We start from the raw sequence: 23,283 nt of genomic DNA, 5'->3' as shown, positions 1-23,283 counted from the left end.
AGTCTCACATCAACTAGGCGTATCAACGGGCTATGGAGATGCCCATCAATAGATATCAATGTGAGTGAGTAGGGATTGCCATGCAACAGATGCAGTAGATCTACAAGTATATGAAATCTCAAAAGGAAAACTAAGTGGGTGTGCATCCAACTTGCTTGCTCATGAAGACCTAGGGAATTTTGAGGAAGCCCATCGTTGGAATATACAAGCTAAGTTATATAATGAAAAATTCCCACTAGTATATGAAAGTGACAAAATAAGAGACTCTCTATTAGTCATAAAGAACTCACATACTTACTACAAAAATCTATTAGTCATCAAAACAAAGTGCTACGCACATGCTCCTAGGGGGATAGATTGATAGGAAAAGAACATCGCTCCTCCCCAATTGCCACTCATAAGGAAGACAATCAAAAAACATCTCATGCTCCAACTTCGTTACATAACGGTTCACCATACGTGCATGCTACGGGACTCACAAACCTTAACACAAGTATTTCTCAAATTCAAAACTACTCACTAGATGACTCTAATATCACCATCTTCATATCTCAAAACAATCATAAGGAATCAAACTTCTCATAGTATTCAATGCACTCTATATGAAAGTTTTTATTATATCCCTGTTGGATGCCTATCATATTAGGACTAATTTTATAAACAAAGAAAATTGCCATGCCATTCTAAAGACTCGCAAAATAATATAAGTGAAGTACTAGAGTTCATCAATTTATATAAAATAAAACCACCACCGTGCTCTAAAAATATATAAGTGAAGCACTAGAGCAAAATTGCCTAGCTCAAAAGATATAAGTGAAGCACATAGAGTATTCTAATAAATCACGATTCATGCGTGTCTCTCCCAAAAGGTGTGTACAGCAAGGATGATTGTGGCAAAATAAAAAACAAAGACTCAAATAATACAAGACTCTCCAAGAAAAACACATTTCATGTGGTGAATAAAAATATAGCCTCAAGTAAACTTACAGATAGATGAAGACGAAAGAGGGGATGCCTTCCCGGGGCATCCCCAAGCTTAAGCTCTTGGTTGTCCTTGAATATTACCTTGGGGTGCCTTGGGCATCCCCAAGCTTAGGCTCTTGCCACTCCTTATTCCATTGTCCATCAAATCCTTACCCAAAACTTGAAAACTTCACAACACAAAACTTCAACAGAAAATCTCGTAAGCTCCGTTAGTATAAGAAAATAAATCACCACTTTTGGTACTATTGTGAACTCATTATTTTTTATATTGGTGTAATATCTACTGTATTCCAACTTTTCCATGGTTCATACCCCCGATACTAGTCATAGATTCATCAAAATAAGCAAATAATACGCGAAAAACAGAATCTGTCAAAAACAGAATAGTCTCTAGCAATCTAGATATTTCGAATACTTATGTAACTCAAAAAATCCAGAGAAATTAGGAAGTCCTAGGAAATTTGTGTATTAATCTTCTACAGAAATAATCAGTATTTTATCGCGCTTATGCTAAAAACAAAAATAATCTCCTGGGTGCAAAAGTTTCTGTTTTTCAGCAAGATCAAATCTACTATCACCGCAAGCTATCCCAAAGGTCTTACTTGGCACAAACACTAATTAAAATACAAAACCACCTCTAACCAGAGGCTAGATGAAATATTTATTGCAAAACAGGACCTAAAAAGCACAAAAAATGGGTTGCCTCCCAACAAGCGCTATTGTTTAACGCCCTTAGCTAGGCATAAAACACGAATAGATCTAGATATAGTCATAATAATGATAGGGCAAATCTCGAAAACTCATCTCATACCCCCTTCATTCAGCAGCAAGTTTTCTTTGTGGCAAGCAAAAGTAATCAAAAGGGCTAAATTTAATAAGGTAAGAATCGCCAAGCTCGATCTCGGGAGGAATTGGTTCCTCCTTTGGCCCTTCATATTGTATGACCAACTCATCATTATAAGCATTCTTTTGGCAAAAAGTCATGAGCTTGTGTCCAAGAGAGAAACCCAACCCGTTGTTTTGTATTGCAAAATCATCATTAAGCTCAGAAATCTTATCAATTAAAACATCGGTAGGGACCCTCTTTCTTAAATTTTCATTATAAGCAACATGATCTAAGGATCGTAGACGCATTATGTCCTCTTAGTTAAAGAGAATTCCCTCTATGGGAGGACGACCACTGAGGGAGTCCTGGATTAGGGGGTCTCCGGACAGCCGGATTATATCCTTTGGCCGGACTGTTGGATTATGAAGATACAAGATTGAAGACTTCGTCCCGTGTTCGGATGGGACTCTACTTGGCGTGGAAGGCAAGCTAGGCAATACGGATATGTACATCTCCTCCTTTGTAACCGACCTTGTGTAACCCTAGCCCCCTCCGGTGTCTATATAAACCGGAGGGTTTTAGTCCGTAGGATAACATACAATCAGACCATAGGCTAGCTTTTAGGGTTTAGCCTCTCCGATCTCGTGGTAGATCAACTCTTGTACTACTCATATTATCAAGAATAATCAAGCAGGACGTAGGGTTTTACCTCCTTTAAGAGGGCCCGAACCTGGGTAAAACATCGTGTCCCCTGCCTCCTGTTACCATCCGATTAGACACACAGTTCGGGACCCCCTACCCGAGATCCGCCGGTCTTGACACCGACATTGGTGTTTTCATTGAGAGTTCCTATGTGTCGTCCCCATTAGGCTTGATGGCTCCTCCGATCATCGATAGCGATGCAGTCCAGGGTGAGACTTTTCTCCCCGGACAAATCTTTGTGTTTGGCAGCTTCGCACTGCGAGCCAACTCGCTTGGCCATCTGGAGCAGATTGAGAGTTACGCACCTAGACACCAAGTCAGGTTTGGAAGCTTAAACTACACGGCCGATATCCGTGGAGACTTGATCTTCGACGGATTCGAGCCCCTGCCTTGTGCGCCACACGGTCATGATGAGTATGATTTAGCTCTACCATTAGACAGTGTTCAGGAGATCGCACCGGCAACCGCTCCGACCCTCAATTCGGAACCAGCTGCCCCATCCATGGACGAGTGGATAGACTCCGCCACGGAGGCCGCACTCTCATCGGCGATCGAGCCGAGTATCGACCTTACCCTTCGCGAGAGCCGTGACGTCGAACTACCGGATTCCTCCCCGGCCACGGACTCCCAACCACCCGCGCCCGTGCCTATCGAATCCGATTGGGCGCCGATCACGGAGTTTACCTCCGCGGATATCTTTCATCACTCGCCCTTTGGCGACATACTGAACTCATTGAGGTCTCTCTCCTTGTCAGGAGAGTCCTAGCTGAACTATGTTCGGCAGGATTGGGATGCGGATGACGAAGAAATTCACCACCCACCCACCACCCACTTAGTAGCCACTGTCGACGACTTAACCGACATGCTCGACTTCGACTCCGAAGACATCGACGGTATGGACGACGATGCGGGAGGCGAAGAGGAACCACTGCCCACAGGGCACTGGACGCCCACTTCATCATATGATGTATACATGGTGGACACACCCAAAGAAAACGACGATGAGGAACGGAAGGATGCAGCGAAGGCTTGTTCCCTTGAGAAGCAGTCAAAGCGGCGGCGTAAGAGCCACTCCAAATCCCGCCTCGGCAGAAACAGCGGTCACATAGACCCAGCGATAGAGCAGGGTGAACCACCGCCCGACCAGGGCAACACGGAGAATCAAACCGAACAACCCGACTTCGTCGAAGATAACAGTCTGGACGACATCACACCGGACAGGCGCCTGGAGCAACAGAATTACCATCAAAGGCTCATTGCCACTCCGAGGAGTCTGAAAAAGCAGAAGCAAAGGCTCAGGGCTGCGCAAGACACAATCAGAATTAGATGGAGTGAAGTACTCAACATGGTAGCGAAGTACGGCGGTAATCGCCACACCAAGAGCTACCCGAAGCAAAAATTGCTACCTGAATTCGACGAGGAGGCCTTAGATCCCCCGCAATTAGAAAACAAAGTGGACATCCGGTCGGATAGACGACCTCGTGGCTAATATAGAGCGGCAAATGACGCCGCACATAAGCCAGTACGCGATCCATGCGAGGGCTCGCATCAAAAGGACGACGCAACCAGATCCATATATGGGCCACGCAAGCACGCTCCAGTATGCAATATAACACAACAAACATTCGAACACGACGGTACACCCAAATACAGGGGTGCCGTACACCCCCTATGTTTCACCGATGAGGTGCTGGACCATGAATTTCCAGAGGGATTCAAACCCGTAAACATAAGGGCGTACGATGGAACAACAGACCCTGGCGTCTGGATTGAGGACTATATCCTCCATATCCACATGGCTCGAGGAGACGATCTCCACGCCATCAAGTACTTACCCCTCAAGCTTAAAGGGCCAGCCCGGCACTGGCTTAAAAGCCTCCCCGAAAACTCCATTAGAAGCTGGGAAGAGCTCGAAGGCGCCTTTCGGGAAAATTTTCAAGGGACCTATGTCCGACCACCGGATGCAAACGATTTAAGTCATATAACTCAACAGCCCGGAGAGTCATCCCGAAAGCTTTGGAACAGGTTCCTCACTAAGAAGAACCAAATAGTCGACTGTCCGGACGCCGAAGCCTTAGCAGCTTTCAAGCACAGCATTCGAGACGAATGGCTCGCCATACACCTCGGCCAAGAAAAGCCGAGAACAATGGCAGCATTAACAAGCCTCATGACCCGCTTTTGCGCGGGCGAGGATAGCTGGTTAGCCCGATGCAGCACCAACAACCCAAGTACATCCGAAGTCAGGGACGAAAACGGGAAATCACGACACAGCAAAAACAAGCGCCAGAATAAAGAAGACAACCCGAAGAGCGCGGCAGTAAACGCCGGATTCAGAAGCTCTCAGCCAGGTCGGCAAAATCCGCCCTCCAAAGGCAACAGAGACGAACTGTCCAACCTAAACAAGATTCTGGACCAAATATGTCAGATCCATAGTACCCCCGATAAACCTGCAAATCATACCCATAGAGAATGTTGGGTCTTCAAGCAGTCCGGCAAGCTCAACACCGAACATAAGGGGCATGATACACCAAGCGAAGACGAGGACGAGCCTCGCAAGCAAAGCACTCGGGAACAGAAGAAATTCCCACCAGAAGTCAAAACAATCAACGTGTTATACGTGATAAAGGGGAGAAACAAAGCGGCACTCCCAGAGACACATGCCCCAGGGCCTATCGCCGCGGAGTTCTGCCACTGGTCGTCCCAACCGATCACTTTTGACCATCGGGATTACTCAGCAAGTGTCCGGCGTGCAGGATGGGCTGCCTTTGTATTAGACCCAATAATTGACGGATACCACTTCACACGAGTCCTGATGGACAGCGGCAGCAGTCTAAACCTGATATATTAGGACATAGTCCGCAACATGGGGATAGACCCAGCAAAAATTAGCCATAGCAATACTACCTTTAAAGGAGTAATGCCAGGCCCAGAAGCCCATTGCACGGGCTCCCTACGACTAGAGGTTATATTCGGCTTTCCGGATAACTTCCACAGTGAAAAGTTAACCTTCCACATCGCTCCGTTCCAAAGTGGCTATCAAGCTCTACTCGGACGCGAAGCTTTCGCTCGCTTTAACGCAATACTGCATTATGCTTCTATTATGCTTAAGATGCCCGGTCCACGCGGCATCATTACGGTAAATGGAAATATTGAGCACTCCTTGCGCGCGGAAGACCGCGCGGTTGCCTTGGCAGCCGCACGCTAAACGGCCTCACCAACTAAAGCATCTGATAGGTCGTTAAGACCACGGACGTGGTTAGACGAGTCCGGCGCAATTATATGTAATTGATACAGATTACCATCGTGCTACACTCATCCAGGATACGACACAACGGAGACACAGGCGCAGACGTGCAGCAGGGACCCGTTCCAAGGATTCTTTTTAGATTAAGACCCTGCGTAAACCTTTTTTACTGTCTCTTGTTGACACACATCCCCCAGATTCTCGGTACAATTGAGAAGGATGCTGACGTATTGGCATGTGGCCACGTCAGAATATTGCACGTACCTGGACACCAGGGGCTTATTACAAAAGGCACTGTTTAGGCCCGGTTTACACCATAAAGACCGAATACCTTAGGGAATGTTCGGCGTCGCGAGTTTGGCCTTATATGCATCAACTCCGAATCATGTCTTTGGTCAAATGTTGGGTTTGCCCGGCTCCTGTGTTTTGCTGCCTTATGTTCTGCTCTATCGGCTAAGGCGGCACCAGGAGAACTACTGCGATTGTGCCCTGGTTCATCCGGACGAGCACCTCAGTAGAGAAAGCCAAAAATTGACTGTCAAGATATAGCGTGAGACTGGTCAACCACTCGATGACCTACCGGAATCTTCGGGATTCCTCCGCCTTAACGAAGGGCCATTTCCCGGCCAGGCATGTACGCACCCCGAATTCAGAGGAGTGCGGAGCCACCAGGGGCTATATAGTAGCCCCACTATCAAACTCCTCTGGCTAAGTGAAAGTGTTAAAGCATTATAGTCCGGTTGCCTAGTTCGCTGCGCTATCACCTCCTTAATGGACCAAGACGTTGGATCAAGTGTGAACATGCGTCTTCTGCGAACACCCCCGCATTATATGCATGGGGGCTGAAGCCGACGACTGCAATCTTTCAGGTTATATACATATATACATAAACGGCCGCACATGAGGCATCATAATACTTTCGGGCAAAAGTATAAATATAGCCTTGATAAACCTAATAAAACATTGTTTTTACAATGGGAATACATGTCATTAAAACATAATATTCTTCGAGCGCTGGGCCTCTATCGAATGAGCGCCTTCAAGAACTTCTTCAAAATAGTGCTCGGCAGCCACTCGGCCTATGGCCGAACCCTACTCCGCGACAGTGGTGGCATCCATCTCCGCCCAGTATGTTTTGACACGGGCAAGGGCCATCCGCGAGCCTTCTATGCATGCCAACCTCTTCATCGCACTAATGCGGGGCACCGCACCAAGGAACTGCTGCACCAAACTAAAATAGTTGTTCGGCTTTGGCCTTTCCGGCCACAGATGATCCACAACAGACCTCATGGAGAGTCCAGACAATCTATTCAGCTCGGCCCATTCGGCAAGCCGATCAGTCAATGGAAGCGGACGATCTGTTTGATCTCGGAAGTATTCGACTGCATCGACAGCACTCGCCGCCAAGTCCAGATATGCGTCCGCCGAACTCCACAGCCGGTCCAGAGGGGCATACTGAGAATCTCCAAACTTCCTCCGCAGCATGAAGGTTTTCCCAGCCACAATATCCTCGGCTTGACGCGGCTCCTCCTTCTTCGCTCTCATCACAGAGCGGGTGTCTTTGGTCGCCATCGTGGCCTTTTCCAGGTCCGTCGCCTTTGCCCGGTTTTCTTCTTCAAGAAGCTGGCAACGGTCGGCAGTGTATTTTAACTTTACAGCCATCTTGGCCATTTTCTCTTTGCTCTCGCAATGCGCGGCCTTTTCGGCTCTTAACTCTTCGGCCGCCTTTAAAGCGACCGCATTACTACTCCTTGCTTGCTCCTTGGCTCGGGCAAGCTCCGCCCGAAGGGTCTCCACGGTGGCAGCTCCATCTGCAGTCACAACATGTTAAAGATACTAGCATCATGCTGCTCTTATTATGTGACGATCACCAGAAAATCACTCACCCTGTGCCTCATCAAGCCGCTTGTTGACAAGCACAATGTCGGCATCTGCCGCATCCAGTTGTCGCTTTAGTCCCGCAAACCCATCAGTCCGGCTATCCACCGGAGCTTCAACCACCTGCACATAAAGGCGGTCTGGTTATTACCTGGGACTACGATCCTCTATTTGCCGCCGTTCTCGACGACAACCAGAGTCTCAGGGGCTACTATCTACACAAGGCACACCTTAAAATGTGCGATACTGTGAAAAATGTACATCATTTCACGTACCTCAAAACCCGTCAGTAGACTCATAAAGGCTTCATGCAACCCGCTTTCGGCAGACGAAATCCTTTCAGTCACCGTACCCATCAACGTACGGTGCTCTTCTGAGATATTCGCTCGCTCTAGCAGATCCCTCAGTACGTCCGACCGCATACCAGACGGTGCCGGACTCTTTTGGTTGCTCTCTTCAAGAGCCGGATACTGGGGGCTTCGGGTGGCCATAGGATTATCTTCTGGCCTCGCCGGATCTGGAGAGACCCTCTGCGACGACACTTCAAGGTCGCCCGCTTCTTGAGCTGGGGAGTCCGGGGGAGGCGTTTCGCTCTCCATCATCTCTGGAAGAAGATCCCCTGAAGACGAGCTCTGCTGAGAAGGGCTAAGATCCGAACTGTAAGTTAAATATTTCGGTTATTTTCCTCAGAAGTAAGGTAGGATATCTTCACTAGTAAGTACTTTTTGATTACTTACAGCTCGTTAGAGGGCTGATCCCCGCGCGGACATTGTGCGACGAGAGCACCCTCCGAGGCAGGACCCTTTGGTGGAGATTTCTTCTCCCGTTTGGAAACCTTGGTTTCCGGGTCTTCAGAGGTAGTCCTCATCCTTCCCCGGGGCGAGAGAATGTCAGATGCTTCCCCTGGGTTGTCCTCCCTCACAGAGGCGCTCATTCCCTCGGTTCGAATAGGTAGCGGTGGAGGCCCGCTTTCGCCCTATTTATTCCCCCCTTCATCTTCCTTTGAGGGCACCAGGCAAGGTGCTGGCTCGAGCATCTTTTCCAACACCAGATTGTCCAAGCCTTCAGGAAGGGGGGCCGAACACCGGATCACCTTCGCCTTTGTTATCCAGTCCTGGTCAAAGAGCGATTCTTCAGAATGATGTCATGATAAAAAAAAAGGACAGTGTGTTCGGCCATGGGATTACTTACTTGGGCCGCGGTGCGGTTGCTGCTCATGCCCACATCCTCGGTAGTGTCCGGACACTCTATTTGGGGTCCGAAGAATGATTTGTATATATCCTCGTGCGTCAGGCCGAGGAAATTCTGAATAGTGTGCGGTCCTTCCGGGCCTTCACTAGGGTTTTTAGGCATCTTCGATGGTTTTTTCGACGTCTAGCCATCACCTAGGGTATTTTGGCATCTTCAATGGTTTTGTCGACATCTAGCCTTCACTAGGGTTTTTAGGCATCTTCGATGGTTTTGTCGACATCTAGCCTTCACTAGGGTTTTTAGGCATCTTCGATGGTTTTGTCAACGTCTAGCCATCACCTAGGGTATTTTGGCATCTTCGATGGTTTTGTCGACATCTAGCCTTCACTAGGGTTTTTAGGCATCTTTGATGGTTTTGTGGACGTCTAGCCATCAAATAGGGTTTTTAGGCATCTTTGGGGGTTTTGTCGACATCTAGCCTTCACCTAGGATATTTTGGCATCTTTGATGGTTTTGTCAACATCTAGCCTTCACTAGGGTTTTTAGGCATCGTCGATGGTTTTGTCGACGTCTAGCCATCACCTAGGGTTGGCATCTTCGATGGTTTTGTCGACATCTAGCCTTCACTAGGGTTTTTAGGCATCTTCGATCGTTTTTTGGCATCTTTGGTGGCTTTGTCGACATCTAGCCTCATCATCGCAAAATGTATGATAAACTCATCATCACAAAATACCAGAAAAGATGTATGATAAACTCATCATCATCACAAAATGTATGCTAAACTCATCATCATCACAAAATGTATGATAAACTCATCATCACAAAATACCATCGAAGCATTATAGTATGACAACTTAACTTAAACATCTCAACTACATGACCATCATCACAACCAAACTGATCAAATTGACAGTATTTTGACACAACCAAACATCTCAACAGCAGTTTGACACAACCAAATTGACATTATTTTGACACACAACCAAATTGACCATCATCACAAGAGTTTTCACACACCTAAAATGCATCATTCCCATGGAGCACCTGAAGCAGTCAAGTAATCTCTAATTTTCTGGGTGGGCTTCCTGATTCTTTGGGAAACACCAGTTGGCCTTGGAGGCAAGAAAGATGCCCTTGCTCCCTTTGCAGTAGCTGAAGATCTAGTTACTGTTATTTTACCCTTTGCATCAGATGATGAACTACCAGTAGTTGTCCTCTGTGCTGGTGCAGCAAAAGTGGCCCTCTTCTTTGGTGGTCCAGGTGCTGTTGCAGAAGCAGAAGATGCCCTCTTCTTTGGTGGTCCAGGTGTTGTTGCAGAAGCAGAAGGGGCCCTCTTCTTTGCTGGTCCAGGTGCTGTAGCAGAAGAAGAAGATGCCCTCTGTGCTGGTGATGGTGCAGTAGCAGCAGCACCAGCAGCAGAAGAGGCCCTCCTTGCTGGTGTGGCTGCATCAAGTTCATAGGAGCTGCTACTTGGCTACAAAAAGATCAAATAGTGTAAGAACAGTAAGACGGATTCAAAGCAGCAACAAATAGTCAATATTAGGACATTGGTTACCTCATGCCTATTCTTTCTCATTGCCAGTGATGGATTCAAAGCAACATTACAGTTGGTGTATCTATGGCCAACCTTTTTGCAATTAGAGCAGGTAATTGAGGCCATTCTTGAGGTGTCTTTGGGAGCTGGCTTCTCATATTGGCCCTTTCTCCTCTTAGTCTGTGCCCTTCCCTTGTGTTCTTTGAAAACTGGAGCCTCAATGTCCATACTGTCTGTCCTTGGCCACATATCAGGTCCAGGTACAGGATATATAATGGGACTGTAAGCTGTCAGGTACATCTTTTTTTTTTTGAAGAAATCATGAACAAAGTCCTCTGGCTGAAGCTTAGCCTTGTGTATGGCAGAAATAGCATTATTGCAAGGAACTGCTGTCATATCCCACTTCTTGCACCCACAAGTCCTATGTTGTAGGTTCACAGCATAAGTTGTCTCCCAACTAGTGACTTGGTAAAGATTGGGCCCAGCCATCAAAGCATGACAGTTCCTTGCAAACTTCTTTGCTTCCTCTAATTTCTCAGCATATGTTGGACAAATTTCCCATCTTACAGTCTCAGTCTTTGTTCTATTTGCATTGAACTTGACCATTAACTTTGTCATAATTCCATCCACCATGGTCCTAATTGGTTTAGCCCTGACATCTAGAACCCACTTGTTGAAAACCTCACTTAGATTGTTAACAACTAAGTCTGTTTTGCAGTTCATATCCATTGCATGTCTGGCCCAAGTGTGTTTAGGTATTTTGCTTAGCCATTCCCAAGCAGCCTCACTCTCATTCTTTAATGCAGCCATTGCAGTTTTAAAACCATGTTCAGTATATGAATAACTAGCTGCATCCATGTATTGCTTTAATTCAGGCCCTCCAAACCCAGCATTTTGAAAGTTCTAGTAGATATGTCTAAGACAAAACCTTTGGGGACAATTCGGAAACACTCTGGTAATGGCTTTTAAAAGGCCCTGTGTGTACAATAAGTAAATACAAGAGAGTAAATAAAGAAAGTAAATAAAGAAAGTAATTACAACTAATTACCTTCTGCCTATCTGAAATTATTGTGTAGTTCCCAAACTTCCCAGATTCTCCACCTAATGCTTGTCTCAACTGATATAAAAACTAGGTCCAGGAGTTAGTGTCCTCCTCATCAACAATTCCAAAAGCAATGGGAAAAATATTATTGTTCCCATATCTTCCAGTAGCAGCTAGAATTTGTTGACCAATAGTGAGCTTGATGAAACAACCATCTAGACCTACAACAAATAAATGAAATCACAATTGATTAGCACATGAAATCAAACATTAGTAGCACTTAGCACAAATATTATTGACTTACCTATGAATGGTCTGCAGCCATTGAGAAACCCTTCTTTGCATCCATTCAAGCATATGAACAGTGAATGAAACCTAGGGTTAGTGCTTGGATGCTCCTTCAGATATCTTGTTGTCACAATGCATCTTGAACTTGGATTTGTATCCAACACAGCCTGTAAATAATCCCTAATCTTGGTGTACTGGGCTTTCTGGTCTCCTAACACAACAGCCTTTGCTGCCCTCTTTGCCCTGTATGCCATGTGTGTTGATATGTCCACACCATACTTGCTCTTTGCAGTATTAATAATACTTGTGATTGTTGTGCATGGGTCATTTTTGATAGCCTCCTCACAGAATTTTGAAACCCACTTAGCAATGACTTTAGTGTTCTCTGACATAGAAGGACATGTGTGCACTAAATACACCTTCCTAATTGTAAATGACTTCTCATTTGCAATCTGAGAAGCTGCTATATAGAAGGGACATTGCTCATCTATGCATTGTGCTATCACCCTATCACTGCAGTTTCTATGGTAGACAAAGTTCCTGTTTTGAGCAATGTGCAGGGTTTGAAGTGCAGTTCTAAACTGATACACATTTAAGAAGCAAAGATGATTCACAAATTGCTCCTCTGAATGAGCTCTGTGCTCATCAAACCATAACCTCTTCATCTCCTTTGCTCTACTTTTTCTACCATTGGGCAACACATATGCCAATGCCTCAGCACCATCATCATCTTCCACACCAAGGTCTTGTGGTTTCTTGTCCTCATCAGATGATGTAATCCAGTCCTCCTCAAACATGTGTTCTATACTCCCATGTGAATTGCTTGTTGGGCCTTTTCTTTCTCTCTTGAACCTTCTCTTGTTTGGTACATCTTGCCCTAGCTCATCCTCTTGTTCCTCTTCCTCCTCTATATCCTCTTCTTCACCTTGTGGTACATACAACTCATCATCCACCTCTAAGTCACACATTTCCTCAACATCTGTGTCCCCTTCAAAATGAAGTTCTGGGTCATTCCTCTGTCTTCTCATCTCCTCAAGCCTAGCTAAGATATCACCATATTCTACTAGATCATCATCATCACTATCCTCTTCATTGTCCATCACTGCTGCTTTCCTGTTCAAAAAATTCTCCTTCACTCTTTCCTTCTTGTTCAAACAAGTCTCCTTCACTCTTTCCTTCTTGTTCTTCCTAAACATTTCAATTTCATTTCTCCTTTTCTCCTCCATTTCTTGCTCTATTAACAGTTGCTCCTCTGAATTGTCAGTCACATGGTATTCTTCCACTACTGCATCACCTAAAGCAGGTTCCAGGCTCACATTTATTCTGCTCTGCTGTGTGTCAAACTGCAAGGGGATTGGCTCTTGTTCTCCTCCTGCATCACAACTCTCAGCTTCTACATGCACATTTTCAGCATTGAACAACACTCCTTCATCATCAATCTGATACAGTTTGGGCTCTCCAATTTGTTCTATTGGGGTATGCATCTTAATGACATTAACGCTGGTATTTATATTGGGAACTTTCTCTGCACTGGCTCTAACTATTGTCACATTGAATATCTTGTTATTCTGCTCTGCTATGTGGTCTAAAATTTCCTCTCACTTACCATCATCATCTATTTCTTCCATTCCTTCAATCCCTAGCCCAGGATCCCTCACATAATACATATAATCTCTAAAACCATACCCTTCTGTCTCCATCAGTGCTACCAAATTGTAATACGTGATGTCTGACATCATCATACTCCTTTCAATATTATCTCTATCATGAAAATGCATCCTCAATTCCCAAACCTCATCTTCAAGACTGTAAATACTAATACAATAGTGCACTATAAGTACTTAAGGGAAACTGAAGCAAGCTAGTGCAGACCAGAGCAGAACATCATTTGAGTGCAACAATTCATATCCTTTTATTTACAGAAACCCTAGTTGTAAGCATCTAATTAAAGAACTATATCATTCTAATTACAGAACTATAACACACACAAACCCTAGAACTACATTAACCCTAACCCTAGCAACAGAAGGGGAATGTGATTGGGGAGGGGAATGGGACTGGGATCTCACTAGACGCCGCCGAAAGCTGAAGCAATGTGCTGGCTTCCAACTGGATTTGCCTTCACCGCCGCGGCGAAAGATCCGACTGCCCTGAATTCCACCGAGTACTACAGGTCCTCGTCCTCTTCTTCGACCGTCGCCTTCATAGGGTTCGAGCTCCCGCACATCTCGCCAGTGGACGGCTGGGCGCCGCTGCCAGCATCACTCAACTTCGCCGGACTCATGGCTGCGATGGGGGGCGGGGACGGTGCGCCGCACGACCGGGAACAGGGGAGAAGAAGGGGGAAATGGGGGAAGAAGACGGGGGAAACGAGGGATAAGAGGAAACAAAACGAACAGCGGCATCTAACGGCTGTCGGACCAGCTGACAGCGCCACGTCGGCAAAAACCGGGCCACACCTGTCATAAATCCACTTATCGGTGTCCGATCTGCCGATCAGTGGTATTTGCAAATTGTTTACGGGAGAGTTTGTGTTTTTTTCCAAGAAACTGTAACGTAGTGATTTCTGCTAACCTAGCCCTCAAACTGGTGGTTTTCAGCAATTTACTCTTTAATGAATAACTCTTGTTTTGGAACTCGCTTCCATAGTTCACTACCCGAGAATCTTACAATGTCTTCTCGTCAAATTGTGTTGCATGACACCAATCAGATCTGAACCTCGGTTAGATATGATGGTTGGAACATATTTACAAGAGTTATAACATTGGTCTTTATATGACCCGGTAAGGTGATATCATGCCTAGCACACTTGGCCGGAGGACCTATTGTTATAGTTTCCTTCTTAGCAAGGATATCCATTCTTCCATGAGGAAATTGCGAGACTTATTCTATAAGTTGTTCCTGATGGATCCTTTGTGTATGCAAAGTTTGATCTTTACCTAGTGACCATGTCAATGCTATCTCGAAGCATGTCTGTGGTACTCCGTTCATCAACAAGACAATTGAAGCGCAATGCTAAATTTTTTCTTGATCAATTATACAAACACTATTGTTCGGGTAATGTCATGAAATTCCTCTCCCCTTACCTAAATGGTTTTGTACTTCTATCCTGTCATGGATATCATGGTATGTTTGTCCTTGGGAAGGATATACCACTGAAATATGTGTTTAAACACATTTTCCTTTCCATTGTTCTGTTTAATTTGATAATCATATTATCATTTCCATTGTTTGGTTTAACCTTTCTTGAGGTCTATATGATATAAGTAGTAATATTCTCCTGTTTATAAACACCTGGTGTACAATTCTGTCAGCAAGACCTTGTTCCTATTGTTGATGATATTCTGGTAGCCACCAATGGCCGAGAACTTTGCCTAATGGTCCGCCTCATTCAACGAGCAGGAAAATAGTTCTCCCAATCCCTCGTCCTTGCTACCGACATTGTTGCTGACATAAATGATAGACTATCCTCTGACATGCCTTGCTGTCATGACCGTGCAATATGGCAGCGCCCTTTCTACTTTTAACCCACATGGTGGGCCCATAACTCACAGTTCCATAGGATCGAAACCAGACTCTCTTGTACACCCCTGTTTCCAAAGTTATTCCTCATTCTTTGCTTTGTATGTAATTCACGAGCTAAATTCCTTACCATGTTTCACTCCGAAATCAGATGCAACATTATTCCTCATTGATCTGAACCCCTTGATCATCTGTTTTAAGCATCAGCTGGAGGCCTACCTGATTGAAACTCATTGAACCTCCTTGTATCACTCTCGATATGTTTCCTGGTGCTTCTAAAATTTCCTTACCTGAGATTATTACCGGATGTCAATCCTTCCAGACATCTGTCCTTATAGTTTCCCCCTTCTACATATTTGTAAGTATGATGGGGTTGCCGAAGAAAGGATGACGACTTCATCATGATGACCTGAAATAGAGAAATGAGGACATCAACGTAATGGATCAACCTCTTCGATGAGTGCAACAAGAACAAGAAGATTCGTTAGAATTTTGTAACCAAATCTTTTCCCCTTACTCTACCTCTTAAATCTCGGGACGAGATTTCTTGTAGTGGAGGAGATTTGTGACACCCCAGATAATTAGCTACAGTGAGCCCATGCTAATGGTGCCATGTCATCATAATTATTTTTTTGCTAAACTTCACTTTGATCCCAACCTAGTTCAAATTCAAATTTGAAACAAAGACAAAATAATATTTCTCTAAACAGTGAAGCAAAATGTGTACATTATGTTATAAAATCCCCAAGTAATTTTCTTGAAGGAACCAATGTCTTTTAAATTCTAAAAATGCCCTTAGCTTTATTGAAAGTGGGCCAACAACAATTAAATTGGTTCTTTTAAAATAAAAAAATATTTATACTTTTCCAAATGGCATGAGACTTTTTGCGCATGTTCATGATGATGCATACTATTTATGTACCAATTTTTATAAATAACAAAATTTAGTTAGTAGTTATTGAAAATAGAAAAGAGAGGAGAAAAATGAAATAGAAAATAGAAAAAAGGAAAAGGGAATGAAACTACTGTGCAACTGGGCCTTTAGTGGCCTCAGTGCACCGTGGCCCAGCCCAACTAGGGCATCCCTAACATCTCGCTATAGTGGGAGGCAGGGCAACCGTGGCGGCCATCCCACGGCGCTGCCGCACGTGCCGGCCATCTACCACTTCTCGGTGACCTGCAAGTCCTCCCCGACCCCCACTTGACGAACCCTAGCCTAAAAATCCCCTCCCCCTCGCTCGTTTTCCTCTCCCCGCACACAGCCGAGCGCAGCGTCATCGTCGCGGCGTCAATCCCGCGGCCACGTGCCTCCCCGTGCCAAACCACCAAGTCCAGGAGGCTGTCCGCAGTCGTCTCCTTCGTCTACACCGAAGTGCCCGAGCCGGAACACCCCAAGCGCTCGCCATCGGGCCTCTTCCCCGCATCCAGCCGCCGCTGCCCCGCCCCAGATCTCCTCCCTCAGTGCTCCCCCGACCTCCCGAGCACCTCATCGAGAACTTTAGTGAGGCCGTCGTCCAATTCCCCTTCTTCCCCCTGAGAATTTGTGCCGTAGCTGCTGCCCTTGAGTTCTTCCGGAGCTCCGCGTTCCCGCTCGCCTCTGTCCGCGCTCACCGTGCCCAGCCCGCGACCTGGGCTCCCCCCTGCCGTGCCCGCGCGCCCAAGACATCCCCTGGTCGCGTCCGCCTGGGCGTGCTGTGCCGGCTGCGCGCGCCCGTCACGCCACTCGCTCGGCTGCCCATACTGCTGCTTTTGCCGCCGTGCCTAATGTTGTAGTTGTGCCGATGGGCTGCTTGGGTTGTTTCCTTGCCACTGTTGCTGCTTAGTTGTCGCTGCTGCGCTATGTGTTGCTGCTGCCCCATGGTGTCGTTGCTCTGCTGCTGCCGCTGCCTTGCTCGCAAGCTGCTGCCGCTAGGAGCTGCTGCTATGTGTGCTGTTGCCGCTAGATGTGTGCGTAGGTGTGTGTATGAGTCGGCCCTTGTTTAGCCTAGCTTAGGATTAAATTAGTGCTAAGTTAGTTTAGTAGTTGATGACATGTAGGCCTCCATTAAAAAGTTAGATTTATTTATTTGTTTAGGTATAGCCTGTGACATGTGGGCCACCCCTTCTCTATTTGACTAGTCATTTTGACTTGGTCAAACTCGTATTAAACAATTTCAGAAATTTAGAAAATGTTTATATCTTTATAAATTAATATAAAACAATCCGTAACTCGGATGAAAATACTTTGTACATGAAATTTGCTCAGAACAATGAGATGAATCTGAATACGCAGTCTGTTCGTTCACCACACGTCCCTAGCATACCGAACATGCAACCGTCCCCCTCTGGTTCGTCTGTCCAAATATGCCAAACACCGGGAATATTTTCCCGGATGTTTCCCCCTTCGCCAGTAGCACCTAATACCGCGTTAGGTCACCCCTAGCACCGCGTATTGCCTTGTTATGTGATGGGGCTTGAAGCTACGTTGATATTTTCCCAAAGAGGAAGGGGTGATGCAACACATCGGCGGTAGGTATTTCCCTCAGTGATGAGACCAAGGTTATCGAACCAGTAGGAGAACCAAGCAACATAACGTAAACAACCCCTGCACACAAATAGCAAATACTCGCAACCCGGCGTGTAAAAGGTTTGTCAATCCCTTTCGGGTAGCGGCGCCTCAACATAGGCAAACGGACGTGAAATAAATTGTAGTAGATTGATAGATCGAACGCCAAATAAAATAAATAAGAATAAAAGGCAGCAAGGTAATTTTGTATTTTTGGTTTAATATATCTGAAATTAAAAAGGAAAAGTAGATCGTAAAGGCAAATAATATGAGAAAGTGACCCGGGGGTCGTAGGTTTCAGTAGTGGCTTCTCTCGAGAAAAATAGAAAAAGGTGGGTAAACAAATTACTGTCGAGCAATTGATAGAACTTTAAATAATCATGACAATATCCAGGCAATGATCATTACATAGGCATCACGTCCAAGATTACGGGCTTGAACTGACGATGCACTACAATGGTGTCAAATAGTTAACGGGCCGTTGACGGGCCGAATTGGCACATCTCGTATGGGTCATGGGCTTGAATAGAACAGACACCAGTCGACCCTATATAGGCCGGCCTGCTAATTTTGACTGGGCCAGCCTCTTTCATCTAAATGGGCCACTGTTGGGCCTTGCCATGTGCCAACGTATCATAGGCACCTCGTGTACAAGGAGTGGATGACATCTGTCCCAACGCTGAGCCGACACGTGGATCCTCTGACTAATGAGAATTTTAAACGTGGAAAATCCCCATTGGCCGGGGCTGTTAACGGGTGATCGGATCCAAACCAGAACCCGATAGCTTAACGGTCACCCGTTATGGTGGATGCCATGTGTCGGTTACCCTTGATGAAAACACTTCCATGACGCGCCATTTATCATCATGGAAGTGGACACTTCCGTGATGATAATTTTGGTATTGTCATGGAACACCTCTATGACAACACAGGTATGACTATCTTGATTCTGTCATTAAATCGCCATGGATGCACATGCATGACAGAAAACATGACCTATTGTGACAAACACATATCATCATGGAAGTGTATTTTTTGTAGTGGGGGTAGGTTTGTATCTTCATATAGACACCACGCAAGTGCCTCCAAAAAACATTCATACACCGTGGCCGCCTAAACACACATGCGCTCGGCCGAAATCGCCCCTGCCCACTATTTGGGACACCTGGGATTATCGTCCTACCCCCGACCTGCGGTAGGTCCAAAATTTAAGAGGGGGGAAATTTTGTACTTTCCCCAAATTTCAAACAAGCGCGTCCCATCTGTTCAAACAAAAACAAGCGCGTCCTATACCGAAACATGGTTCCCCCTTAGCTCCCCCCCGTCCGATTCCCCGTTCGTACTCTGTGGGCGCCAAAACTACCTCTCCACCAGCCGCGAAACCCCAACATCCTCCGTCTGTCACCCCATCCCACCCATCCACCGCCGCCCTCCACCATCATGCCGGAACCGATACACTGACATCGTCGTCCACCGCAACCGCAACTGCAACGCCCTCCACGGCTAGTAGTTGAAGCCGAGGCCGAGCTGCCTCCAGGACGCCGATGTGCGCTGTACCTGAGCTAATTCAACCACGCCGTCTTGCGCCTCACCGTTGCCGCTCCAACGTCGCCACCGCCCAACGCATCGGAGCTATTCCCACTATATCGTCCTTCGCCGCCTCGGGTCTGCTTCCCCTCCGCCCACAGACAGCCACCGCAACACAGTCAATAATTTGGCCATGGGTTCGTCCAAGGCTCCACCCTCCTCCAAAACATCGGTTCCCCCTGTAAAAGTAGTGAGCTTGATGAAACAACCATCCAGACCTACAACAAATAAATGAAATCACAATTGATTAGCACATGAAATCAAACATTAGTAGCACTTAGCACAAATATTATTGACTTACCTATGAATGGTCTACAGCCATTGAGAAACCCTTCTTTGCATCCATTCAAACATATGAACAGTGCATGAAATCTAGGGTTAGTGCTTGGATGCTCCTTCAGATATCTTGTTGTCACAATGCATCTTGGACCTAGATTTGTATCCAACACAGCCTGTAAATAATCCCTAATCTTGGTGTACTGGGCTTTCTGGTCTCCTAATACAACAACCTTTGCTGCCCTCTTTGCCTTGTATGCCATGTGTGTTGATATGTCCACACCATACTTGCTCTTTGCAGTATTAATAATACTTGTGATTGTTGTGCATGGGTCATTTCTGATAGCCTCCTCACAGAATTTTGAAACCCACTTAGCAGTGACTTTAGTGTTCTCTGACATAGAAGGGCATGTGTGCACTAAATACACCTTCCTAATTGTAAATGACATCTCATTTGCAATCTGAGAAGCTGCTATATAGAAGGGACATTGCTCATCTATGCATTGTGCTATCACCCTATCACTGTAGTTTCTATGGTAGACAAAGTTCTTGTTTTGAGCAATGTGCAGGGTTTGAAGTGCAGTTCTAAACTGATACACATTTAAGAAGGAAAGATGCTTCACAAATTGCTCCTTTGGATGAGCTCTGTGCTCATCAAACCATAACCTCCTCTTCATCTTCTTTGCTCTGCTTTTTCTACCATTGGGCAACACATATGCCAATGCCTCAGCACCATCATCATCTTCCACACCAAGGTCTTGTGGTTTCTTGTCCTCAACAGATGATGGAATCCAGTCCTCCTCAAACATGTGTTCTATACTCCCATGTGAATTGCTTGTTGGGCCTTTTCTTTGTCCCTTGGCCCTTCTCTTGTTTGGTACATCTTGCCCTAGCACATCCTCTTGTTCCTCTTCCTCCAATTCCTCCTCCTCTTCCTCCTCTACATCCTCTTCTTCACCTTGTGGCACATACAGCTCATCATCCACCTCTGAGTCACACATTTCCTCAACATCCGTGTCCCCTTCAAAATGAAGTTCTGGGTCATTCCTCTGTCTTCTCATCTCCTCAAGCCTAGCTAAGATATCACCATATTCTACTAGATCATCATCATCACTATCCTCTTCAATGTCCATCACTGCTGCTTTCCTGTTCAAACAAGTCTCCTGCACTATTTCCTTGTTGTTCAAACAAGTGTCCTTCACTCTTTCCTTCTTGTTCTTCCTAAACATTTCAATTTCATTTCTCCTTTTCTCCTCCATTTCTTGCTCTGTTAACAGTTGCTCCTCTGAATTGTCAGTCACATGGTATTCTTCCACTACTACATCACCTAAAGCAGGTTCGAGGCTCACATTTATTCTGCTCTGCTGTGTGTCAAACTGCAAGGGCATTGACTCTTGTTCTCCTCCTGCATCATAACTCTCAGCTTCTATATGCACATTTTCAGCATTGAACAACACTCCTTCATCATCAATCTGATACAGTTTGGGCTCTCCAATTTGTTCTATTGGGGTCTGCATCTCAATGACATTAACACTGGTATTTGTATTGGGAACTTTCTCTGCACTGGCCCTAACTATTGTCACATTCAATATCTTGTTATTCTTCTCTGCTATGTGGTCTAAAATTTCCTCTAACTTATCATCATCATCTATTTCTTCCATTCCTTCAATCCCTAGCCCAGGGTCCCTCACATAATACATATAATCTCTAAAACCATACCCTTCTGTCTCCATGAGTGCTACCAAATTGTAATATGTGATGTCTGACATCATCATACTCCTTTCAATATTATCTCTATCATGAAAATGCATCCTCAATTCCCAAACCTCATCTTCAAGATTGCAAATAATAATACAATAGTGCACTATAAGTACTTAAGGGAAACTGAAGCAAGCTAGTGCAGACCAGAGCAGAACATCATTTGAGTGCAACAATTCATATCCTTTTATTTACAGAAACCCTAGTTGTAAGCATCTAATTAAAGAACTATATCATTCTAATTACAGAACTATAACACACAAAAACCCTAGAACTACGTTAACCCTAACCCTAGCAACAGAAGGGGAATGTGATTGGGGAGGGGAATGGGACTGGGATCTCACTAGACGCCGCCGAAAGCTGAAGCAATGTGCTGGCTTCCAACTGGATTTGCCTTCACTGTCACGGCGAAAGATCTGGCTGCCCTGAATTCCACCGAGTACTGCGGGTCCTCCTCCTCCTCTTCTTCTACCGTCGCCTTCGTAGGGTTCGAGCTCCCGCACATCTTGCCAGTGGACAGCTGGGTGCCGCTGCCAGCATCGCTCGACTTCGCCGGACTCATGGCTGCGACGGGGGGCGGGGATGGTGTGCCGCACGACCGGGAACAGGGGAGAAGAAGGGAGAAATGGGGCAAGAAGACAGGGGAAACGAGGGATAAGAGTAAACAGAACGAACGGCACCGTCTAACGGCGTCTAACGGCTGTCGGACTAGCTGACAGCGCCATGTCGGCAAAAACCGGGCCCCACCTGTCATAAATCCACTTATCAGTGTCCGATCCGCCGATCAGTGGTATTTGCAAATTGTTTACGGGAGAGTTGGTGTTTTTTTGCCAAGAAACTATAACGTAATGATTTCTGCTAACCTAGCCCTCAAACTGGTGGTTTTCTGCAATTTACTCTTTAATGAATAACTCTTGTTTTGGAACTCGCTTCCATAGTTCACTACCGAGAATCTTACAATGTCTTCTCGTCAAATTGTGTTGCACGACACCAATCAGATCTGAACCTCGGTTAGATATGATGGTTGGAACATATTTATAAGAGTTATAACATTGGTCTTTATATGACCCGGTAAGGTGATATCATGCCTAGCACACTTGGCCGGAGGACCTATTGTTATAGTTTCCTTCTTAGCAAGGATATCTATTCTTCCATGAGGAAATTGCGAGACTTATTCTATAAGTTGTTCCTGATGGATCCTTTGTGTATCCAAAGTTTGATCTTTACCTAGTGACCATGTCAATGCTATCTCGAATCATGTCTGTGGTACTCTGTTCATCAACAAGACAATTGAAGCACAATGCTAAATTTTTTCTTGATCAATTATACAAACACTATTGTTCGGGTAATGTCATGAAATTCCTCTCCCCTTACCTAAATGGTTTTGTACTTCTATCCTGTCATGGATATCATGGTATGTTTGTCCTTGGGAAGGATATACCACTGAAATATGTGTTTAAACACATTTTCCTTTCCATTGTTCTGTTTAATTTGATAATCATATTATCATTTCCATTGTTTGGTTTAACCTTTCTTGAGGTCTATATGATATAAGTAGTAATATTCTCCTGTTTATAAACACCTGGTGTACAATTCTGTCAGCAAGACCTTGTTCCTATTGTTGATGATATTCTGGTAGCCACCAATGGCCGAGAACTTTGCCTAATGGTCCGCCTCGTTCAACGAGCAGGAAAATAGTTCTCCCCATCCCTCGTCCTTGCTACCGACATTGTTGCTGACATAAATGATAGACTATCCTCTGACATGCCTTGTTGTCATGACCGTGCAATATGGCAGCGCCCTTTCTACTTTTAACCCACATGGTGGGCCCATAACTCACAGTTCCATAGGATCGAAACCAGACTCTCTTGTACACCCCTGTTTCCAAAGTTATTCCTCATTCTTT

General features: G+C 45.5%; 3 protein-coding genes across 3 annotated transcripts; all 3 read right to left on the bottom strand.

Annotated features, from left to right (window-relative positions):
* Positions 1-9,852: 9,852 nt before the first annotated feature.
* LOC147971019 (uncharacterized) lies at positions 9,853-11,217 on the bottom strand. The gene is made up of 2 exons (XM_087522798.1): positions 10,381-11,217; positions 9,853-10,299 (listed from the first exon to the last, which is right to left on the bottom strand). The coding sequence occupies exons 1-2, from the start codon at positions 11,215-11,217 to the stop codon at positions 9,853-9,855; spliced, it is 1,284 nt and encodes a 427-aa protein (XP_087378924.1).
* Positions 11,218-11,664: 447 nt separating this feature from the next.
* On the bottom strand, positions 11,665-13,389 carry LOC147971018 (uncharacterized). Its single transcript, XM_087523782.1, has 2 exons — positions 13,296-13,389; positions 11,665-13,157 (listed from the first exon to the last, which is right to left on the bottom strand). The coding sequence occupies exons 1-2, from the start codon at positions 13,387-13,389 to the stop codon at positions 11,665-11,667; spliced, it is 1,587 nt and encodes a 528-aa protein (XP_087379908.1).
* Positions 13,390-19,603: 6,214 nt separating this feature from the next.
* Positions 19,604-21,007, bottom strand: LOC147971017 (uncharacterized). Its single transcript, XM_087522877.1, has one exon. The coding sequence runs from the start codon at positions 21,005-21,007 to the stop codon at positions 19,604-19,606; it is 1,404 nt and encodes a 467-aa protein (XP_087379003.1).
* Positions 21,008-23,283: the final 2,276 nt, after the last annotated feature.

This window comes from Triticum urartu, chromosome 5A (assembly GCF_056163025.1).
Source record: "Triticum urartu cultivar PI428250 chromosome 5A, HENAU_Tu73, whole genome shotgun sequence".
NCBI classification, from domain to species: domain Eukaryota; kingdom Viridiplantae; phylum Streptophyta; class Magnoliopsida; order Poales; family Poaceae; genus Triticum; species Triticum urartu.
Note: the sequence above shows the minus strand (reverse complement) of the source record. Positions and strands in the feature narration are given on the sequence as shown.

What these genes read in the sequence shown, in the direction of transcription:
- LOC147971017 (XM_087522877.1), bottom strand. Translation starts at nt 21,007, where the DNA reads ATGCCCTTGCAGTTTGACACACAGCAGAGCAGAATAAATGTGAGCCTC.
- LOC147971018 (XM_087523782.1), bottom strand. Translation starts at nt 13,389, where the DNA reads ATGGAGACAGAAGGGTATGGTTTTAGAGATTATATGTATTATGTGAGG. An exon ending in GGAAGAAATAGATGATGATG is followed by an intron (nt 13,158 to 13,295) that starts GTAAGTGAGAGG and finishes ATACCCCAATAG; the next exon opens with AACAAATTGGAGAGCCCAAA.
- LOC147971019 (XM_087522798.1), bottom strand. Translation starts at nt 11,217, where the DNA reads ATGGATGCAGCTAGTTATTCATATACTGAACATGGTTTTAAAACTGCA. An exon ending in TGAGAAAGAATAGGCATGAG is followed by an intron (nt 10,300 to 10,380) that starts GTAACCAATGTC and finishes ATCTTTTTGTAG; the next exon opens with CCAAGTAGCAGCTCCTATGA.